The following is a 23,919-nucleotide window of genomic DNA, read 5'->3' as shown; positions in this document are numbered from 1 at the left end:
AATTCATTGGCCCCAGACCAACTAACCGAATCAGAATCTCCAGAGACAGGTCCTGGCAAACACCATTTAAACATTTCCAGATGATTTTTATGCACATTCAAGTATTCACTGTATGAAGAGACCATCCTTGGCAAAAACAAGCCTTGATTTATTTTTATATCTACCACTTTGATAGCACTATCATTGCTTTGATGTAGAAACTAAAAATAATGGAAAGAAAAGGAAATGGCTGTGTATGTTTGTATATGTGTTATGTGTGCATGTATATGTGTCTAAGTACAGATAGAGTTTTCAGAGGAGAGAAACATGGAAAAAAGGTATAGATGGCTAGAATGAAGACGTTCCTAGTTAAAGGTCACGTGTATGACAAGGCCTTCAAAAGGTCAGAAAACGTCTATTTAAGACAAAGGGAATTGTTGTAGCTTTGAACTTGGAAGCAGCATTTTGTAATTAATAGAACTTTAGGTTCTGGAATCAGACGGAACTTCCTCTGTTTAGTTACCTCACCTAAAAAGTGCCTATAAAATAGTAACTAGCTCATAGAATTTTTGAGAAGAGTAAATGATCTCAAGTACTTGGTAAGCCCTAATTTAAATACCAATTTTTGTTATCACCTTATCATCTTTTTGTTATCTATCTGGTATCTGACAACAATCATAGATTCTGCTTCAAACTTCTTAGTGTTCCAAACTACTGCTGTCTGATAACTTCAGGGTGGGGCTGGTCACTGAAAGATGAGGCAAGATTAGAGGGCTAGGACTTCTGACCCACCTCCTAACCTCCACTCCAGGGAGGGGAGAAGGGCTGAAGGTTATGTTTATTATCAATCGTCAGTGGTTTAATCAATCATGCCTACGTAATAAAGCCTCCATAAAAACCCATAAAGAGGGTCTGGAGAGCTTCGGAGGAGCTGAACACAGGGAGGCTTCTGGAGGGTAGGGTGCTTGGGGAGAGCATGGAAGCTCTGCTCCCCTCCTCCATAACTCACCCTATGCATCTCTGCATCTGTATCCTTTACAATAAACTGGTAAATGTAAGTAAGCATTTCCCAGAGTTCTGTGGGCCACTTTAGCAAATTATTGAACCCGAAAAGGAGGCTGTGAGAATCTGGATCTATAGATGGTCAGTCAGAAGTTCCAAATGCCTGGACTTGCGACTGGTGTCTGAAGTCGGGGAAGGAGCAACCTTGGGGACTGAGCCCTCCACCTGTGGGATCTATCTCCAGGCAGCTCCAGGTAGATGGTATTGGAGTTAAGTTAGATGACACCCAGCCGGTGTCCACTGTAAAACTGATTGCTTGATTTTTGGTGGGGGACTCCCACCTCTCCCCACCAAACACTGGGTCACAGAAGTCTTCTGTGTTGACTGTTGTGCTGAGTGGGAGAATAGAAAAAAAAATAGGTGTTTTGTCCACACACAGACATGATACCAAAACCATGATCCATTAAAAAAACAAAACAAAACAAAACAAAAACTGGTAAGCTGGACTTAATAAAAATGTAAAACCTGCTCTGTGGAAGACTTCTGTTAAGAATGAAAAGGCAAGTTTACAAAGTGGAGAAAATATCATCAAATTGCATACTCAACAAAGGATTTTTATTCAGAATATATAAAGTACCCTCAAGACTCCAACAACAAGAAAACAGTAAGCAAAGGACTTGACACTTCGCCACCAAAGAGGATATATAAGACAGGTAAGTGCACATAAAGATGCTTAATATCATTAGTCAGTAGAGAAATGAATATTGAAATCACGAAATACTACTACATACCTAATAGTATGACTAAAATAAAAAGGACATAACACCCAGTGCTGGTGAGGATGCAGAACAACTGGAACGCTCATACATTTCTGTGGAAATGCAAAATCATTCAACCAATATGGAAAACAGTTTGGTCATTTCTTATAAAATTAAGCAAGCACACACCATAGGACACAGCAATCCTACTCCTAGGTATCTACCCTTTAGAAATGCAAACTTATGTTCATATAAAAACTTATTCACAATTGCTCAAAATTGGAAACGATCTACCACCCAAATGTCCATAAATGGGTGAACAAATAAACAGTGCTACATTTACACAATGAAATATGATTCAGCAATAAAAAGGAACAAACCATTAATGTATGTGACAACTGGAATGAACCTCAAAAGCATTATGTTGAATAAAATAAGCCAATCTCAAAAGGTTACATAGTAACTCTACAGTATTCCCTATATATGACATTCTCAAACAATATTAGAGCAACGAAGAAAAGATGGATGGTTGCTGGAGGCTGAGGGGTGGGGAAGGGGAAGAGTGTGACTACAAACAGAGAAATGAGAGGGGAAAAGAAACGGAGTTCTGGGGTTGATGGAACTGTACTAGTATATATCTAGATTGTGGTAGTTACATTGATCTATACATGTGCTAAAAGTCATCAAACAAGAGTACTTACTATATACTAATTGAAAAATTAAAATTTTTTATGTGTTTTCAAAATACATTGCTTCTAAAACATTTAAGAGTACTATTAAAAGGTAAAACATACATAACAATTTTAAAAAGGCAAGGATAGAGTAGGGCATAGGCCACTGTGCATGCCAAACATCAAACATACACGGGAGCCTATTATGATTATGTAAACATCTTCATTTTCTTATCCCCTTTCTGCCGCTATCCCCTTCCTATTGAGATAAGGAGTTGTTAGGAAGTATTTAAACTGAAGTCTTTTGATCACTACCACAGGAAAGAAATTAAAAATGTGATAACAAAACACTTTTAGAATTTTGAGGTAATTATTAACACTTCTAATGACTTATACAAACACTACCTATAAAACTGGCTAAATTAAATTCCTGATAGCAAGCAGTATACATATAGTATATTTAGTAATGCATTTAACTAGTTGAGATTTAAAAATTTTAGTTGTTTCCAAAAAAGGCAATATACCATTTAGAATTTTAGTCAGCTCTATTTTGGGTTTTCACCAAGAAAGCAAAAATGATCTGTACTGCATTTTTATTCTATGAACTTATTTGCCCTTGCGGTTGCACTAAATGTACACAGTAATCAAAAGGTATTACTTCTCTTCCACAACATCCAAAGTGAATGGTGGGTCAAAAGTACCACTAAGGGTTGGGAGGTCAAGGGAGCAGACTAGCTGAGAACCCCAAACACAATGTGGATTAAACCAGCCGTGCCTGAAATACTTTAATCTGGTTCTTTCTGAATTTCAAAAGGTTAAGAATCTGACCTTTGGATTTCTCAGGCCCCAGACAAACGAAAGTGTGTCTCTCAAAGCAAAAGTTTGACTGTCTTCCTAAGAAGATATCGTTCAATTATCCAGGTATTTTTTATCCACTGCTACAGACTCAACATTCCTCCTCACTGATTTTAATTTTAAAAATTATTTATTCTAGCTCATTTCTAAATGCAAAAAAGAAAAAAAAAATCATACAAGTTAAAAAGAGATCCCAAGAGTAGAACTTCTGAAAACAATTACAAACGTATTTCCTTAAAGTTTAACAAACATGGAGGGTAGGTAAATACATTCCATTTGCCCTTGGGAATTATAGCTTTTAAAAAAGAGTCTAGCGAATTATTAGATACATTTCTAAGCCCACTGCTAAATCTTTTTTTTCCTTATCCACCATCTTCCTCCACATGCTATTCTTCAAAGTCAATTCTGGACAAACTGGAGTCAAAATCATGAAAGAGTTATTACTTTTATTCCATTTCTAATTAGATTTCTAATCTAATTCAGGATTTTGGGGGCATAGTTTTGTTGGGGACCAGGGGCTACAGGTGGGAAATTAACCGTATTCCTCCATGATAAAGTCCCTGGCAGCAGATAGGCATACCTCACAACAATCACATCAAGAAGTATAGAGTAGTTTTGAAAAGTTAACCTATAGAGCTTCAAGTATAACCTGAGTTAAATCCTGAAATTATATTTTTTTCTTTCTCTTGATTCCAAACATTATGTGGTATAAAATATACACATAGGTAACAAATATAACATAAAAAAGTTCCATTCTACTGCGTTTCTTGTAGAAGAGCACACATCACTAGTCACTATAAAGCTACCTATACAGAAGATAAAAGTGGTGTGTTCAAAAAATATCCAAAATACATGTAAGCCCTGAGGAAAAAAAAACAATTTCTGACCATCAACTGTCTGAGACAATACAAAAGTAATACTGTCAAACATTATTTTTTCATATTTTGTTTTTCTTATGGGTTTATTTTGTAAAAAAAATAATAATAATAATTCTTCAAGCAACCCATTACATAATAATGTTAGTAACAAATGGTAACCCACAGAATAAAACAAGAATCTATGAGTCCATACTGGCATAAAGAAATAAATTAACGAATGGGGGAAAATGAAAAGCCCTTCATCATAGAATTCCAATTAATAAATGTAAAAGGAGGGACTGAATTAGAAAATCACCTTGGGTGACCACCACAGTAATTCTTGCAAGCAAAAATCATCAAGGAAGGCTAAAGTTGGTGGGCAGAAGAATAAAACAGGATATTTACATGGTTTGTAAGTATCTTTCCAGGTGACACTTAATTACTAAAGAATAGTAATTTTACACTGAGGAAACCTGCCATACACCACCTTTATCAAATGACCAAAGTTATCAACAGTAATAAGAAAAACGGAAAAACTGACATCGTGTGCTCCCTGAGAGTACATACTGAGAACACACCACTTCTGTGACACTCTTGCTAAAAATTCACAGGCTGAATCTAATTATCAGGAAACAAATAAACTAAACTTGAGGGACGGTCTACAAAATAACAAGTCTGTACTCTTCAAAAGAGTTAGGGTCATGAAAAATAAACAATGCTGAGAAACTGTTCCAAATTAAGCAAGACCAGAGACATTACAACAAAATTCAGTGTGATTCTGGTTTAGATCCCGAACCCAGGGGGGTGGAGGGGAAGGTGCATTAGTGATGCAACCTGTTTTTTTTTTTTTTTTGAGACGGAGTCTCGCTCTGTCGCCCAGGCTGGAGTGCAATGGTATGAGCTCAGCCCATTGCAAGCTTCGCCTCCTGGGTTCATGCCATTCTCCTGCCTCAGCCTCCGGAGTAGCTGGGACTACAGGCGCCCGCCACCACGCTCATCTAATTTTTTGTATTTTTAGTAGAGACTGGGTTTCACCGTGTTAGCCAGGATAGTCTCAATCTCCTGACCTCGTGATGTGCCCACCTCGGCCTCCTGAAGTGTTGGGATTACAGGCGTGAGCCACCGCGTCCGGCCTGATGATTGTACTGTAGTTTTGTAAGAGAATGCCCTTAATACAGTCAAGTATTTAAAGACTGGGGGAAAAAATTCCTTCTCTACTCTGAGGCTGGGTGGTTTCTCCTATATTTTTTCTAACTTTAAAGTTCAGCTCTTTGTACTTAGTCCTTCAATCTGCCCAGGATTGATTTTTGTGTCTTATGTGTGATGGGGCTCTATTTCTTTTTTATTACACTGTTATATGGATAAATAAAACATTCTAGTACTATTTGCTAAAGTATATTTCTTTTCCTCACTGGACCAAAAAAAAAAAAGATCTTACATATTTAGTCCTATTTAAACAATATAAATTATTTCTTTGTCAGAGATATAAAAAAAACACATCTTATAGTTTAGTAAATTCCAACAACCCTTCTGATAAGTATCCAAAGAAGTCAGCAGTCATCATTCAAGTAGTAATTGTAAGAATGTGACTCCCTCAAGAAAGTCCTAAATATTCAATAATATTAGCAGGCAGCAAGAAGTGATGCTATTCTAGAGTTTAATAGAGGCTTTGGTTAACACTACAAAAATATCAATGTAAGTAATGTGAAAGCAAATTAATTTTCTAATCCTCCTCACCAACTGACTTTAAAGACTTTCCATGGCCAGTGTGGTGGCTCACGCCTATAATTCCAGCACTCTGGGAGGCCAAGGTGGGCAGATCGCCTGAACTCAAGGGTTGGAGACCAGCCTGGTCAACAGGGAGAAACCCTGTCTCTACTGAAAACACAAAAATTAGCCAGGTGTGGTACTGGGCACCTATAATCCCAGCTACTCGTGAGGCTGAGGCAGGAGAATCACTTGAACCTGGGAGGATCCAGTGAGCCGAGATCACACTGCACTCCAGCCTGGGCGACGGAGCAAGAGTGTCTCAAAAAAAAAAAAAAAAAAAAAAAAAAAGGCAGGGTACAGTGGCTCACGCCTATAATCCCAGCACTTTGGGAGGCCGAGGCAAGTGGAACACCTGAGGTCAGGAGTTCAAGACCAGCCTGGCCAACATGGTGAAACCCCATCTCTACTAAAATACAAAAATCAGCTGGGCACGGTGGCAGGTGTCTGTAATCCCAGCTACTCGGGAGGCTGAGGCAGAACTGCTTGAACCCGGGAGGCAGAGGCTGCAGTGAGCTGAGATCGTGCTATTGCACTCCAGCCTGGGCAACATAGTGAGACTCCCTCTCAAAAAAAAAAAAAAAATTCTAGTAGGCATTGCTGCAGTTCACAGTGAGCCATCATCCCCTTAAAATCAAATTAAATAATTTTGGATTAAATAGAGGATTCTAATTACTTGAGTTCTGATTAATCAAAATGTAATCATATCTACTGTTGTTTGTTTACAATTATTTGAACCAACTCATGATTTTGGAAACTCAAAAATAAACTGCTCTAGTTTAGACTTTATAATAAAGCAAGACAAATGAGTACTTTTTTGATATGTCATCTACGGTTAAACGTATTTACCTTAATTTACTTTAAAAAAACTGGCCAACTTTCCAGGCCCTCTGCTTTCAAAATCCTCAAAGTTTAGCACTGATTTAGTCTGGGAAGGAAAAAAAAAAAATCAGAGCGGGAGAAACTGCCTATATACTGCCATATCTGAGTGCTTAAAACGGTACCTGGCAAATAGCAGACCCTCAAATATTAGCTGAATAAATAAACATTTAACCTCCCACCAAGGCAGAATCTGTTTTCTCTGCCCCATACTCTGTAATCACTAGTTACTGATTACAGGGTGAATAAATCTATAAGCACAAATAAATTCCCATTTATTCAAAATGGTCAGGGAATGTAGTCTTTCAATGAAATGAACATTTTGAGAGTTACCACTAATGCAATTCTGTAGATTGGGGTCCCCAACCCCCAGGCCACAGACAGGTCCCAGTCTGCGGCCTGTTAGGAACAGGGTCACACAGCAGGAGGTGGAGTGGGCAAGCAAGCATTACCACCTGCACTCTGCTTCCTGTCAGATCAGCGGCAGCATGAGATTCTCATAGGAACGCACACCTTAGTATGAACTGTGTATGCGAGGGATCTAGTTTGTGTGCTCCTTATGAGAATCTAACTAATGCCTGATGATCTGAGGTGGAAGAGTTTCATCCCGAAACACTCCCCCATCCATCCCCACCTCGCTAGCCCCTGTGGAAAAACTGTCTTCCATGAAACGGGACCCCTGGTGCCAAAAAGGATGGAGACTGCTACTGTAGATAGATTGTTAATTTTCAATAATTTACATTCAAAAATCACAAAAACTTATCCCAATAAAAAGAGACAGTTTGGTGTAATGGTTTATAGTATGGTCTCTGGAGCCAGACTGACCAGGCCGGATTTCTAATCTCTACTAGTCATTAGCTATGTGACCTTGGGTGAATAAATAATATTAGCTATTATTATTAGCAGCAATAGCAGTAGATAAGAAGTATGTCTGCATTAGCACAGTCCCAGTATTTTCTTTTTTTTTGGTTTGAGATGGAGTTTCACTCTGTCACCAGGCTGGAGAGCAGTGGCACGATCTCTGCTCACTGCAACTTCTGCCTCCTGGGTTCAAGTGATTCTCCTGCCTCAGCCTCCTGAGTAGCCGGGATTACAGGCGCATGCCACACGCCCGGCTAATTTTTGTATTTTTAGCAGAGATAGGGTTTCACCATGTTGGTCAGGCTGGTCTCAAACTCCTGACCTCATGATCCACCAGCCTCAGCCTCCCAAAGTGTTGGGATTACAGGCATGAGCCACCGCGCCTGGCCAATATTCTTAAATATAGACCTGGAGTACAGACATTTTCAAGTGATTATATCTTAGTTTCTTTGTGCCCTACAGTGTTCAAGGGTAGCTTATGCCCATGTATTACTGTGCTGTCTGCAGTGCGTTCACTTGCCATACATCAACATCCTTTCTTCTTATTTGGGGTGTCACCCTTCCCCCTCCACTTGACCCTGCTCACCTCAAACACCAGTAATAGCAACACAGGAGAGAAAGATGGTGGCAATGTGCAGTTAAGATGTGGGGCTTTACGTAAGTAAAGGCAAATGATCTGTAGCCAAGATTTTGTTTTTATTTTAACTTCTGCAAACCTCAGTTTTCAAAGGTAAAAACTAAGGGAGATCCCATGCAGCATTATTTTTCAACTCTTATACCTCAGGCCCTAATAAAATACAATATTATCTATGATTATTTTGATATAGCTGATATTACCCTTAATTTATGAAAGAGAAAACAGAAATCCAGAATTAAGTTCTGAATGAAGTCTCTGGATGAAGTCCTCAGCTTTTTACACAGCCACCTCCTAATACAGCATAAAGTCTTCTATGACGATTCTTTGTGAGTTACAAAATAAATCTCTAGGTAATCCATTTCCATTGCTTCCATCATCACCACACAGTAACTCTCAAATCTACGCACCTATCATAACCTCACTCAAGATAAAGATCTTATCCTTTTTCTAACTATAATTTATCTGTTAGAGATCTCCATCAAAATGCCTCAAAGATACCTTGAACTTCTCTTCTCATTCAAATATATTGCCTTCTGTTCCTGATAAAATTATTGCCACTACTTAGAAATCATTCCACACTTCTCTCCTACAGTCAGTCACATGATCAGTAAGTATCTGTCTCAAGTTCATTCCCCTTTTATTTGATTCCATTCCATTTTATTCAGACCCAGGCACTTTGTTCCTGGATTGTTATAAAGCTGTCCTGCCTCTGGCCTCAACTTTCTCCAAAATTCATTTTCCACCTTGCCACCAGACTGGTATTTTTCAATGTAAATTCTGACGTTTCCTCCCTGTCAAGATCACTCAATGGTTCCCCAATACCAACAAGATTAAGTTCAAAGTCTTTAGCATGATATATAAGGTTCTTCTAAGGCTGTAAAATATTAACTGTTAACAGCATAAGCTCTTAAATAACATTAAGCAGGGATTCAGACTACAGCTCCACCGCTTACTACTTGCATGACCTTAAGCAAACTAAATTCAGTTTCCTCACTAGCAGTAAATGAGATAATACACTTAGAAAAGTGCTTGGCACAGAGTAAGCACTCAAATAATAGCTATTACCTTTGTAATCTTTCTGCCACTTTCTAGCTCCTACAACCTATCCATTCTTTGTCATCCCACATATACACAGAACTGGAGCCTTATCACTCCATTAGGTCTCTCAAACAAGAACTCTTGTCTTTCCTGTCACCATATCACTTCATATACATGATTTGGCCATCTTTTATTTACTGTAGTGAAACTGCACACAGCAGCAGAATATCTTAAACTTTGCAAAGCATCAGAAGAAAAGGTCATACAGAAAGAAAAACTCTAAGATCAAATTATACGATTAAAAACTTCTTGATACATTATTTAGTACAGCAATCATTAGCAAATACCTTTGATAACTAGCTAGTACTATTGAGACTTGTGGTTTAAGGCCTAAAATTAAGGCTCAATATTACGTGTGCCTTGACACTTTGGGAAAACAGGGAGAACCTTGAATGGCCTAACTGCAAGTTCTCTTCACTCTGCTCCCACAGACAAGGTCCCCTAGACAAACAATCTTTTATCACAGGGAACAGACACAGTTCCTTCTTATCCCTGAGTAGCAAGCTTCAGGTCCCTGCCAGCCCTTGGAATTATCAAACAATGAATGGATCATGCCCTGAGAACCAGGGATCACTCCACCCTCTTGATACTTACTAAAAGTCTGTCTCCTACAGCCCGACTGTTCTTCACTCTGTTCCCAACCAAGCACAACTCCCATGCGGGCCTGCGTGGTGTGCTGTCTCCTCTCTCCTGGCCTGCTGAGTATTCGTGATTAATAAACTGCTGTCAATCTCATCTGTCCAGTGTCAGGTTTTGTATGTTCTGTCAACCCCCCAATTCCAGGGCAAGAACCCCTCCACCAATGGAGTGAAGAGGAGGCCATTAAAACAAGATCTTACTTACCGTTGAAGCCTGAATTTAAGATATGTAATTGGGGACATACCAAGGCACACAGGAAGCAAGGAATTCAGATACTTAAAAACATGTTTTAAGCAAGCAAATAAGGTGACATATAGTCTAAACATTAGAAGAGAACACAAGATTCTCCACAAATCATATTAATTTTTTTTCAGACATAAATTTACAAGTGCGGTTATTTAGTTTCCTATCAGCCAATGGATGTGAAGGGAGGAGAGAAGTGGTTGACATACAACAACATTTTAACAAAGGAAGATCCGAGCCAAACTGACAAAGGCAGCAGAAAACAAAGTTCCTTCAGAGGAACGAAAACATTACAAACTGAGCCCTGAAATTCAGGAGCCAGTCAAACCTCTTGAGTGCTTTAAACTTCTAAGTAACTGAATTTTTATTGAAGAATGCAAGTTTACATCAATAAACACCTCAGATGAAAACAATGATCAGAACTTTTGAGTTATACACTTTGGGAGGCTGGGATGGGAAGATCACTTGAGGCCATCCTGGTCAACATGGTAAGATCCTGTCTCTACAAAAAATGAGAAAAATAAAAAATAAAAAATTAGCCAGGCATGGGGGTGAGCACCTGTGGTCCCAGCAACTTGGGAGCCTGAGATAGGAGAATCACTTGAACCTGGGAGGTCAAGGATACGGTGAGCTGTGATTGTGCCACTACACTCCAGCCTGGATGACAGAGGAAGACCCTGTCTCAAAAACAAAAAACAAAAAAAATCCCTCCAATTTACTGCAAATCTACTGAGACTTTGGAAGTGATCAAGTAACTGGGAAAGATTTTGTGGATACTGCTAGTGGAGTAAAAGAAAATGAATTAGAAGCTCTTACATCAATTTTAGGCAATCTTCTTTCACTCGTTCTACTCTTCAACCTGGAGATAACTCCTTGTTAGTATACAAATTGGGAAGATAAAATTAATTTATTACATAGTGACAAATGGTCTTTGATGGAGCAAATTAGAAGACCTAAAATTGCCATCCTCAAAAATGAACACTTTGCCATTTGGTAGTTTATGATTCCATTCAACCTTCTTTGGAATCCCTACAAGACTGAAGAAAGTGAACAGAATCCAGTCGTAAACAGTTCAGGCAAGGGAAAAAAAAAAAAAAAAAAAAAAGAAGGATATTCATCTTTCAAAACCAGTTGTTGTTGATTCCACTTTTTTTTTTTTTTTGGAACGGCGTCTTGCTCTATTGCCCAGGCTGGAGTATACTGGCACCATCCCTGCTCACTGCAACCTCCACCTCCGGGGCTCAAGTGATTCTCCCACCTCAGCTCCTGAGTAGCTGGGATTACAGGTGAGCACCACCATAACCAGCTAATTTTTGTATTTTTAGTAGAGACAGGGTTTCTCCATGGTGGCTAGGATGATCTCGAACTCCTGACCTCAAGTGATCCACCCACCTCGGCCTCCCAAAGTGCTGGGATCACAGGCATGAGCCACCGTGCCCAGCATGATTCCACTATTCTTAGAGAGAATTCCCCAGTCCCTTCTCTTAGGAGAGAAAGGAAAGAATGCTATTTTCTCCATCAAGTAAAAGCACAGTTCATTTTGATAAACCCCACAGTAAACTGTCTTCTGCTTTCCACTATGCACTACTTTCTTTTTGTCAAGTGTCAGCAGATGTCGCTTAGGATCAGAAGTGTCTCTGACTGCAGTGAAAAACGCCTTGTGCTGATGCTTGGACATTGCTTGCCATACATTGTACTTGACATGCTGCTGGCAAAGACAGAGACATTGATGCCCTCAGATTGTATACAACATGCCTACAGCTTGAATCTAAAAAGAAACATCAGTTTCTCCACGTTCTTTCTAGTATGATCAAGAGGCCAGATAAAGAGCCAAGGCAAGTGATACTAACTGGTGTTATGACATTCACACATCATGTCGGACCAACACATGCAGAAGCCAAACATTTACCACAGTGATGGGAAGAGGTGAGTCACAAAGACCCAGAAAGGACACTACTTGTAGCTAAATCCTATGGAGTAGTGGTGCCTTACTTTCCTCAAGAAGTTCCTCACACCCTAGTCCTCCTTAAATGGAAGGTAAGGCATATTTGGTATGAGAAGCTGTGATCAAAAGCCTTGGTATCATTACGGGATACCCTGATGAACCAGGCAAGTATCAGCAGGTTTTTGAATTGTTGCCTTTGGCCTTGAGTGACACCTCAGAAAAAGCAGTGAGTGCAAAAACATCTAGTACTTCTAATGGCCTATAATACTTGGAATATGGAATTTGGAAATGTACAATCTTACACCTACACTGCTGAAAAACTTATCAGGGAAAGAGAACAAAGGGAAGGAGGGCTGGATGAACACAAGCTTCACATGTATCTTTCTGCCTTGCAATCCTTGACTGTGTCACTCTTTGCATTAATGGTACAGAATGTACCTTTCTCAAGCAAAGACAAGCTCCATGGTGAAGTGCCACAGGTGGAAGTGACTGGGTTCCCTCAGCCTATGATGGCCCTTCAAGATGTGTTTATTATTGGAAGTCATAAGCAATTGGTAGTGCTACCTCAGTTTTATAATTACCACCTAGAACATGAGGGTACAACACGAGAGTTTACCATGGGTTGTCATTCATTACCACAATTTACAGAAATTGATGGCAAAATTAAAGTTACTTCACCTGCCTATGTCCATGAATTCTCCAGATTGTTCTGCTGCCTTTGCTGAACATTTGGCAACATGTTTTCAAACACTAAGGTAAAACTTGAGTTCCAGGAGATTTAAAAACTGTCTGAAGAAAACAATTCCTTAACAAGAAATGGAGTCCTCACCAAAGCAGCTATAAAAATGGTAAACTGACAAAAATTTTTAAAAATGTTTTTAAACCTTAAGCAACTGAAAAAATAAAGATGAAAGTATAAAAAGCAGACAATGTATGTGCATGGGAGCACACAGACATACATGTACACAAATACACAGCACCAAAACAAAAAAACGAAAAACAAAAAAACCCAACAACAAAAAGCCCCAGAACAGCCATCTAGAGGCATTAAATTTAGAGGCAAAGGACCCTGCACTCTCCAGCAGTCCAAAGGTACACTACTATGGGAAATATCTGTACTAAAAATGACTCACTGTTTAGCTTAAATTCAAATTTACTGAGGCATCAGTATTTTATTTGAGAATCCTACCTACAGCCCCTATAATTTCCACATGGTATGGGCCGCCATGATCAAGGAAGGAGATAGTACGGTAGGAATTTTTCAGATACGAATGGCGGTCAGACTCACCTGGAAAGCTCGGAAAAAAAACAGATTCCCACCCTCTATTCTAGACTCAGTGAATCTACTTCCAGAGAATGGGAACCTAGAAATCTATGTTTTAGAAAATCTCTCCAGGTGATTCTGAAGGGTGACCAGATACCGCACCCATGTCCTATAAGGGCCTTTAGATGTAAAATTTGTCTAGTCTAGTCCCCTTGCAAAATGAATTATAGGTTTTACTTGATTCTCAAGAAAATGAAACACCAAAAACGGTCACTACTTCAGACACTGGTAGTAAAATTAAAGGAGCTATTATGCACTTTTCCACTTCAACTAAAATAATTATTTGAGGTTGTTTTCCACAACTCTCTAAAAAATGGCTGTCTTGAGAATTAGAGGTAAAAAAGGAGAAAAAACCTACTTTTTTGAACTCTATGACATTTAAATAGTTTATGACCAAGTGATCACTATTGCATGTCTGTGTTTCAGGTGAATTTATTTTAATACAGGTAAACTTAAGAGTGGTAATTTGTTTTAGTAAGTTTTCCTCAAAAATTTTTTTCCTTTATAATTATCATTTTGATTGGTAATTAAAAACAGGGCCCACAGCACTTAACCTAAAACTGGGTCATCTACAGAACTCAACATTGATTCTTCTTTAAATATATTTTTACCATTTATTTAAAATATGAAGAAACCCATGAATCCAAAGTAGGCATCATCATAAACTAAAAGAGAATAGGTTATGTAAACTATTCTTTATCTTACGTTTTCAATTTCCTTTTCCCTTCTGAATCATTTCCCTTGTACACCCTAGAATGTTCTCTTACAAAAAAAGTATTCTTAAAATGAAACAGCAGGAAAAAACAAAGTAGTAATATATATTTTTCTCTTTTGTTACACTACTAATTTTTTTTCAAGAATAATTTATACTTACTGTCTCCACTCATCCTTTAGTCGATATTTATTGAGCCCCTAACACAGTGATACAGTGAAACTTAACCCTAGTTGCACATTCAGATCACCTCGGAAGCTTTAAAACAACAACAACAACAAAACAAACAAACAAACAAAAAAAACAAGGAATTATGGATACTCCAGGCCTCACCCACAAGAGGAGCCTGTGCTTTCATTTTGTTTATAAACTCTCCAGTTGATTCTAATGTGCAGCCAGAGTTGAAAATCACTGATTTAATACATGCTAGGCACTCTACTGGAATTACCAAGATGAAGAAGACATAAGGCCTGGCTCTGAAGAACACAAGAAATAAGGACAGTGGGTAAATCTATTAAAATTGGTAAATGCTATAACAAAGATAAGTACACATTGCTATGGGAGCAGAGATAGGTCAGGATACAAAAGAAGAGGAGAAAGACCTTGAGTCTGGTTATCCAAAGATGAGTAGTTTAGAATGCAAACAAGACTGAAAGGCCGTTTCTGGAAAAGGGAAAATACATACTTTTTATTACAGACTCCAGTTATCTGGCTTATGTTTCTCCACTCCTTGCTCTAAACACTAGTAAAACTATTCTCTTGAAGGCCACTAATCCCTAGTCCACCACTTAAATAGCCTTAACTGCACCAGTTTCCTGTCTGTACAATGAAGATAATAAAGCAGATAATAACAAGGAAGATAATAACAAAGAAGATAATAACAAGGTTATTCTGACAATTAATAGAGAGAATACATGTTAAAGTGCCGGGCATAGAGTAGGTGTAATTTGTTTCTCATTCCTTTCTCTTAAATCCAAAGGCTTTTTTCAATCTCATACCCCTAATCTCTGCAACTGCTCCTTCTTGAAATTCTCTTCACATTCTGTGACCTGAGCACCTACTCTGTGCTAGCTAGCTATCAATAGGTAACACTTCGACTTCAAGGGTTTCTCCTCACCTTTAGGCCTCTCTCCACTTCTTATTCCTCAAATCAAAGTATTAAGTATATGCTTCCTGCCCTCTCCTCTTTCCTAAGTCTAAGCTTTTTGTCCTAAAGGGCTTATCCCATCTCGCTTTAACCCACAAAAAGGATTCTCAAATCTCTATATAATCTCTGGAGGTGACCTCTTTTCCAAGCTGTTTCTCTGTCTCCTGTATCTGCTAGGCATTTTCACATAAACAAACTAGCATTTCAAACTCAGTACAACCAAAACTAAATTCACCGTTATTTCTCCCAGCTGGGTATCCTCTTTCCCGTGTTCTCCAGTTGTTACTAGTGGTACCAATTCCCAGTCATCCAGACTTCAATGTTCACAGTTTTCTCTGACTCATGCCTTTCCCCTATATTCATTTACCAAGTCTTGTTGATTCCAACTCTAAAATCTATGAGCAATCTTTTCTGCCTCCATTTCTTGTGGGATGACTTTAAACCAGGTCCTAAAGTCCACTTAAGCCAGGTTCTCAACTGTTCTTACTAGCTCTAATCTATCTAGACCCATGGGTATCAGCCAGGGGTGAATTTGTCCACCAGGAGACATTTTGGATTGGTAAGCCTTGGTGGTGGTAGTGGCATATCACATGGGCCAAGGATGTTGCTAAACATCCTACAATGCACAGGACGTCCACTCGCCCAACAATATCTGGCCCAAACTGTCAACAGTGCTGAGGTGGAAAAACCCTGACAGTGAGCTGTTAAACAGCACAACTCACCTTTGCATCTCTTATTCTAAAAGTGCTGAAGATAGAGTAGACACTCAACTATTTAACTGAATTCTTTTCACACAAAACTCACTGCCTGCTCATTCCCACTTTCCTGTTATTTTTCCCTATGTTGTGCTCTCTAGTATGAGCTTGACCCCAACTGATGTTTACCATGCCCCTAGGCAGAAGTAGTTTTTCTATCTTCTAAATTTTTAGATCCAATTTAGTATGTATCTTATATATGTCCAATTCATCTTTGAATCTACAGTTTTGCATTGCATTGTATCTACCTTCCAGGTGATCGCTACACTTTAGTGAATTTAAAACTTAATCTATGCTGTCATTATTGCTATTCACAAATATTCCAATTCGCCTCTTCTTCCCTGACCTTTCTGAAATTAGGTTTATACACGTAACTTGCTTTAGTTAATTGAAATCTGAGGAGAAGTGACGTGAGCTCCTTCCAGCTACTCGGAAGGCTGAGGCAGGAGAATCACTGGAACCCAGGAGGCGGAGGTACCAGTGAGCCGAGATTGTGCCACTGCACTCAAGCCTAGGCGACAGAGTAAGATTCTGTCTCTCAAAAAAAAAAAAAAAAAAAGTGTGCAATTCATTCCATTTCCTTCCTACCACTGCAGTGACTGAGAAAAAAGTTTAGATGGAAGCTCTCTAACCAACTGGAAAGCTAAATTACTTCCCTGAGCAGGGCTCTCTGTTGACCCACACTAGATATACATCGAATGAATGAGATGCGGTACAAAGCTCCCACATTCAACACTCTTGTGCCGAGATTTTAGGATGTTTGTTACTGAACTATATTCTTGCCTATCCTGATTCACAATCAATATAACATGCCTAACTTTATGTACCACTAAAAAAGGAAAAATGCTACCAATGAAATATTACAAGCTATTGATTGAACAATGCAGCCTGATTTCAGAGATCTTAAAATCTAAAAAAGTATCAGTACTGAAATCAGCGAAATATGGTATATTTGGTAAATGAATGAAGATGGAGGTAAACGATTTCAAGTCATTTTCAGTAGAAACACTGTGAATTAGAATGCATAGAAAAGTTCTCAGCCATTAGATGCATAGTGAGACATGTAAATATGTCATAAGAGCAAGAATGTAAAAACTATACTTAATCCTCAAAATAAAATTTATGAAATACTCCTTTTTTGACAACAGCCATCGGTATGTTTATGGAACCTGTTAGAAGAGTGGTTTTCAGAAGACAAAGACCCCATTTTCTTTGATATGCATGAATCTCCTATTACAAATTATTGCTATAATAACTTTAACAAATTTTTGCTTCAGGTGACTGATTAGGCTTTTAGGTCATAGCTTGGAACCACAGGTCAAGTTTTGCCATCATGCTTTTCAACCTTAAAAATTATTTAAATTCTCTAAGTGTTTTCATATCTGTATTCTCACACTAACGTGCAATTATTCTATCCAACTACTCATGCAAAAATGGCTCCCAAATGCACTGAAAATTTACTACAAATTTAATGTGTAAAGTCTGAAAAACTCCACTAATGTTATAGCTGCTGTCAAGTTCTTGTCTGCAACAGAAATTTTTGTATTTTATTGGTGAAATAACATAATTTATCTATAGAATGGAATTAGGAACAAATATTGTCTACATTAATAGCTTTCTGCTTGAGTTTACTTTCTCATTAATAAGAACTTTTTTTTTTTTTTTTTAATTTTTTGAGATGGAGTCTTGCTCTATTGCCCAGGCTGGAATGCAGTGATCCGATCACCGCTTGCTGCAACCTCCGCCTCCCTGGTTCAAGTGATTCTCCTGCCTCAGCCTCCTGAGTAGCTTGAACTACAGGTGCACGACACCATGCCCAGCTAATTTTTTGTATTTTTAGTAGAGACAGGGTTTCACCATGTTGGTCAGGCTGGTCTCGAACTCAGGTGATCCACCCGCCTCAGCCTTCCAAAGTGCTGGGGGTATAGGTGTGAGCCACACCGCCCAGCCAATAAGAGCATTTCTAATTTTACATTAATATTATGAAATATAATGGCAGCTTCTATTGTTTTTACATACACAAAATTTCTGAAGCCAGTCACTAAGGGAGAAGTATATAAACTACAGATAGAGCCATCCTATTCAGCACATGTAGAGTAATGAGAGATGCTAAAGATGACATTATTCTGCACTTAGGAATTCCAATGGAAAAGGGAAAAAACAATAAGCAAATAACTATTACGTAAAATTGTATTTAATACTAATGATCTCTTGTAGAGTTCAGATGAGAAGCTAAAAAAGCTGTGTAATCTAAGCTAAATCTTGAGGGATGACTGAGATTTTCATGTTTCAAAAAAGGGGACAGACCTGGGAGCAGTGCCAATACTCAAAGTAGATGAAAAGTCATGAGCAGAGAAAAATAACTACAATTTATTGTGTGCTTACTACATGCCAAGCCCAATAGACTTATAACAACTTAATGAAGAAGGTAACTTACTACCACATTCTAACATTTCAGAGCAAACTGAAGTTAAGATTAAATAATTTATCTGAGGTGCTGGAAATGGACCAGTGGCTGGGAGTGGTGCCTCATGCCTATGCCTGTAATCCCAGCACTTCAGGAGGCCAAGGCAGGCAGATCACCTGAGCTCAGGAGTTCCAGACCAGCCTGGGCAACATGGTGAAACCCCATCTCTACTAAAAACACAAAAATTAGCCAGGCACGCAGGCATGTGCCTGTAGTCCCACCTACTCAGGAGGCTAAGACAGGAGGACAGGAGAATTGCTTGGGCCTGGGAGACGGAGGTTGCAGTGAGCTGAGATTGTGCCACTGCACTCCAGCCTGGGTGACAGAGTGAAAAAAAAAAAAAAAAAAAGAGAGAGAGAGAAATGAACTAGTATGCAGTTCTCTCTAAATTCACAGCATGATTAAGTAACTATATATATTGAAAATGTCAGAACTATTTAGGTTAAAACGGAATACAAGGCCATGAATACCATTTTTTAAGAGCTGGACTTCCTTGTAAAGGCAATGGAGGATCCAGGCACTAAAATTTTGAGAGTAGATAAATGACATAATAAAGCATGGCTTAGATACAGGAAACAGGAGGAATTAGTCTAGAAACTTCATAGTAAAAGCCTAACAGTGGCAAATACAACAGAAGGGAAAGAATGGATATGAGACATTTTTCTTGACTTTACTTCTTAACTGTTGGCACAGAACAAGTATAATCAAGTTGCATTCTGTTTGTACAGTGAAATTTTGTTACCAAACATTATTTAATAATCAGGTCAATGAAGAGATAATAAACCAAGTATTAATATAAATGAATTGACTTTTCAAGCAAGAAATGTTATTTGTATAATACATTTTGATGATGGAAGTGACAACTTTTACCAGTTGATTGTAAGGTACGGGGCCAAAAAAAGTTAGAATAAAGCTGAAATTAAAAACCAGGATGACTGGAATAATGGGAATAAAGATATAAAGAGAAAAATTATCAAGAGAGATAGATTATATCCCCCTTTGTGTGAGAGGAAAGATGAAGGGAGTTCATAAATTTACTTCTAGGCAAGCTCCATTTGAACGTACCTAATTAACCATCTCCAGTGAACATGACTAGCAGATAAAAATCTGACCAGTAATCTGGAAAGAAGTTAGTGCTACAGCTATGTACCTGGGAGACATCTGCAAAGACCTAAAAGTTGAAGCTATGGGATAGATTATTGTAATCACTGAAGTAAAGGGTTACAGGAAGAAAAAAGATCCTTTCCCATCAGTAACTAAGTGTATTCCTTCTGGAACTTGAATCTCTCATCCAGAGAGAGGTTTTGGAATGGGTCTTTTCAATCGAGTCTTACACAACTATTTCATATAATTTCAAATTCACAAAAATGCTTTACTGTACAATACAGCTGACCCAGGAATGAAAATGAACTGTTTTGGGTCTAGGGTTTCTGTAACTATGTAAAAAAGTCTATGGGACACACTACACAAGTTAAGAGCTTTAAAGAACTTCATTGTGGTCTTCAGCTAAATTTATTTCCCATTCACCCAGTGGCCAAAGGAGAAAAGGTTATTAAATTTCATAGTGATAGCCTCAAAAAGCAATTGTGTATGACTTTAAAAAACAAAACTATTATTCTAGATTAATTTCTAAAATGCTTCCTACCAGTAGCATAACACATTTAAATGTGTTAATAATAAGCTTTATTCTAAAATGATCAAGACAAAAATTTAGAACTTAACACTACTTGCTCGGTATTACTTTTTAAAAAAGGGCCAGGAATCATGGCTCATGCCTGTAATGCCAGCACTTTAGGAGGCCCAAGTGGGAGGATCGCTTGAGCCGGAGTTTGAGATCAGCCTGGACAACATTGTGAGACCTTGTCTCTATAAAAAAAAATTTTTAAATTAGCTGGGTGTGGTGGCACGCCTGCGTGTACTCCCAGCTACTTGGGGAGACTGAGGTGACAGGACTGCTTGAGCCCAGGAAGTTGAGGTTGCAGTGAGGCATGATCACCACTGCACTCTAGCCTGGGTGACAGAGTGAGACCCTGTCTAAAAAAGAAAAAAGGAAGAACCAATATTTCTCCTTTTTCAAAATAAGCTGTCAACAAATTAAAAATGAAGAGACAAAACCAGAAGAGGTTTTTATCAATTTTGTTTAAGAAAGCATAATGTCGGCTGGGCATGGTGGCTCACACCTGTAATCCCAGCACTTTGGGAGGCCGAGGGAGGTGGATCACCTGAGGTCAGGAGTTCAAGACCAGCCTGGACAACATAGTGAAACCCCACCTCTACTAAAAATACAAAAATTAGCTGGGCTTGGTAGCACGTGCCTGTAATTCCAGCTACTCAGCAGGCTGAGTCAGGAGAATCGCTTGAGCCCAGGAGGCACAGGTTGCAGTGAGCCGAGATTGCACCACTGCACTCCAGGCTGGGCAACAGAGGGGGACTCTGTCTCAAACAAACAAACAAAAAAAAAAACAAAAAAAAAGAAGAGAGCATAATGTAACAAGACCTTCATCTTGACTGTCCTTGGGTGAACTACTTAAAGCTTTTGAACCTCACTCTACTCATCTGTGAAATGGAAATAGAACTACTACCTCTTACAACAACAAATTAAGTAATGAATGGATCTAACTGAGCCAAGCATATATACAGTACTAGATACATCTTAACAGCTTCCCTTCCTCAGATTTGCAATCCAGAATGGAAATCTCAAAAACTTAAAAGTATTCAAAACTTAGTATTTTTTTTTTAGAGATGAGGTCTCGCTATGTTGCCCAGGCTGGTCTACACTCCTGGGCTCAAGCAATCCTCCATACCTTGGCATCCAGAGTAGCTGGCATTACAGGTGCAAACCACCGTGCCCAGCTTGACAGCTTATTTTTGAAAATTACCAATAAGGCGTAGAAAGAGTAATATCAAAATATCACTTTTAAGTCCTGTTTTCTGATCCCATACTGAACACATCCTCCTCCCCCAAAATGAAAACAACCTTTAGATATCTCAATTGACAAGAATGTTAAAATTTCACTTAACTGGTTACTTGAATTTAACCTAAAAGTTTTGTCAGTTTTTAAATTAGTAAATATAGTGATGAAATTTATATGTAAAATATCTACATCATATTGTTACAAAACACCAAAAATCAAATTAGAATTTTCATTCATTTAACCATAAAACATTTTGCTACTAGGCGGCACAGGCTTTAAGACATAGAACCTCCTCATTCCTCTTTATGAAGCTTAGTGCCCTGAGAGTGCCGGATAATAAGGTATCTTGTTATCTCATTTTTAAAAAACTTTTTAATTTTAGGCCTTTACAACACATGGCAGGTCTTATTAACTCCCACACTGAGTATTCTCTCTTCAGCTAGATTTCTAGCCACTTGAGCTACTAATCACCACTTAAGAATGGTAGAATAAAAACACGATAATCTCTTGTTAAGCTTTTTAGCACGACTCAATTTTAAATATGTGTTTGTGCACTCCTGTACATTTTCAGTCACCTACTTAGGGTTATTTACCAAGATTATACATTGAATACTGTATAGCAACTTTTGTGGATACAGGGATCTGCCTACTGGGTCTGTGGGTTATGGAGACGCTGCTCGCCCCCATTTTGTTGTTGTATTATCACTTTCACCAAACAACACAAGAGAAAAACAGATTTTCGAAAATAAAGATGAGACTGACTTCTGACCATTCACATTGGGAATGGGACAGAACCTTCTATTTCGGTGCAAGAACACAGCATATAAAAACACCTAAAGCAGAGGGTCCCAAATGAAAATATTCTCAGACTTACACGAGGATTTCTTAAACACCACAACATACCTAAATGTACCTGTATTTTCCCCCATTGGCTGTACTGCTTTGAAATTTAAAAATGGAGCACTCTTTAACGAAGAGTGGACACTTCCAACCCTACAACTCACTCACTCGTATGTTCTGTCAGTTACTTCTAAGTTTGAGAAACGTCAGGGTCCTTTCCGAGAAACAGTAAAAATTAGCAGGGTTCTCCCCTATCCCACCACCCTCGGGAATGGGACGTTCACGAAAGCCAAACGAAAGGGGCGAATTAAGAGAGCAGCAGTTCAATGAATTATTCCATTGCTCGTTTTAAATATCTGAGAACTTAAGTAGTTCATCTGGTTCCACTGCTGTCACAGCATCTGACATACAGTAAAAGGAGTAGAACAATTTCCCCTCTCGGAAGAAGTCCTAGCAGGAAGGTGACGTGCCACCAAATCGACCCCCGGGGAGAATGCTGACAACGTGGGCAGAAAACAACTATGGGGAGGGGGTCGTCTTTTTGTGAGCAACTCCGCTGCCTCCCGGGGAACATGGGAGCTGCAAAGCTTACTGCCAGAGCCACGAAACGAGAGAGAGAGGGAGAGAGGCCGGCCTCCATAGGGAAAGGGAAAAAAAGGATAAACCGTAGAGAATCAGAAAAGGAAGCGTTTTGCTTTGGGGAGGGGGAAGTAGAAGGGAGAAGTGAAGGTCTGCTTCCTAAGCGATTTTTCCCTTCCCCCTCACCCGCCGCTACACTCACAGGCCAGGCCGCCGCGCTGGGCACTGCCCTTGGGCCGCTCCCAGGCACGGACGCAGACCCCTTTGCGTCCCCGGTCCCCGGCCCCCGGCGCAGGCTCCGCGGCCGGATAGCAGGAGAGAGTCCCGGGCAGCCGCCGCCCTCCCCCGCGCCCGCGCCCCCGCCCGCCGTCGCCCGGCTCCCGCTTCCTATTTTCGGAGTACACACCCTACAAGGAGCGGAGCAAGCAGGCCTGGCAAAGACCTGCCCCCGCGCGGGGCCTCGGGTGACGGACAGGGGCAGGCACTCGGCGCAGCAAGGATGGGGAAGGAAGGGCAGACGAGGGCACCGCCAGCGCAAGCCAATGCCCATCCCCCGCGACCAGACTCCGGGCCCACCCGCCCGGGCTGAGCCGGCTCCCGACGGCCGGCGCCGCCACCCCCACGACTCTTACCTTCTCTTCATCAGACAACTGCTCCTCCAGATCCGCCATCTTCCTTCTGGCGACAAACCGCGGCGGCGGCGGCAGCGGCCACCTGACTTCCCCGCTTCCGTGCGGTCCTCAGCGCCGCGCGCCCCCGCTAAGGGAGGGGCCCGCCGCTCAGGTCGCCGCGCACGCGCCCCGAGAGCCCCGCCTCCCTCGACCCGGCCCTCCGGGACTGAGCGCGGCTGTGCGCGTGCGCGGGCGCCTGGTGACCGGGCGGGGGACGGTGTCTCCCAGGGCCGCCTGCAGCCGGCTTGCTAGCATCGTGAGTGTAACGTTCTCTCCCCACAGTGACCATATGGGCTCAGTCTGCGATGAGTACATTCT

General features: G+C 39.9%; 1 protein-coding gene across 1 annotated transcript in view; it reads right to left on the bottom strand.

Moving 5' to 3' along the window:
- CAPZA2 (capping actin protein of muscle Z-line subunit alpha 2) overlaps positions 1 to 23,714 on the bottom strand; it is a 55,516-nt gene extending 31,802 nt beyond the window's left edge. The window contains exon 1 of the mRNA XM_007982680.3: positions 23,563 to 23,714. Within this exon, the coding sequence (XP_007980871.1) occupies positions 23,563 to 23,601 (39 nt within the window). The 5' untranslated portion in view covers positions 23,602 to 23,714. The remainder of the gene's footprint in view (positions 1 to 23,562) is intronic.
- Positions 23,715 to 23,919: the final 205 nt, after the last annotated feature.

The sequence above is a fragment of the Chlorocebus sabaeus genome, chromosome 21 (assembly GCF_047675955.1).
Source record: "Chlorocebus sabaeus isolate Y175 chromosome 21, mChlSab1.0.hap1, whole genome shotgun sequence".
NCBI lineage: Eukaryota > Metazoa > Chordata > Mammalia > Primates > Cercopithecidae > Chlorocebus > Chlorocebus sabaeus.
The sequence above is the reverse complement of the archived record's forward strand: the minus strand, read 5'-3'. Positions and strand labels throughout refer to the sequence as shown.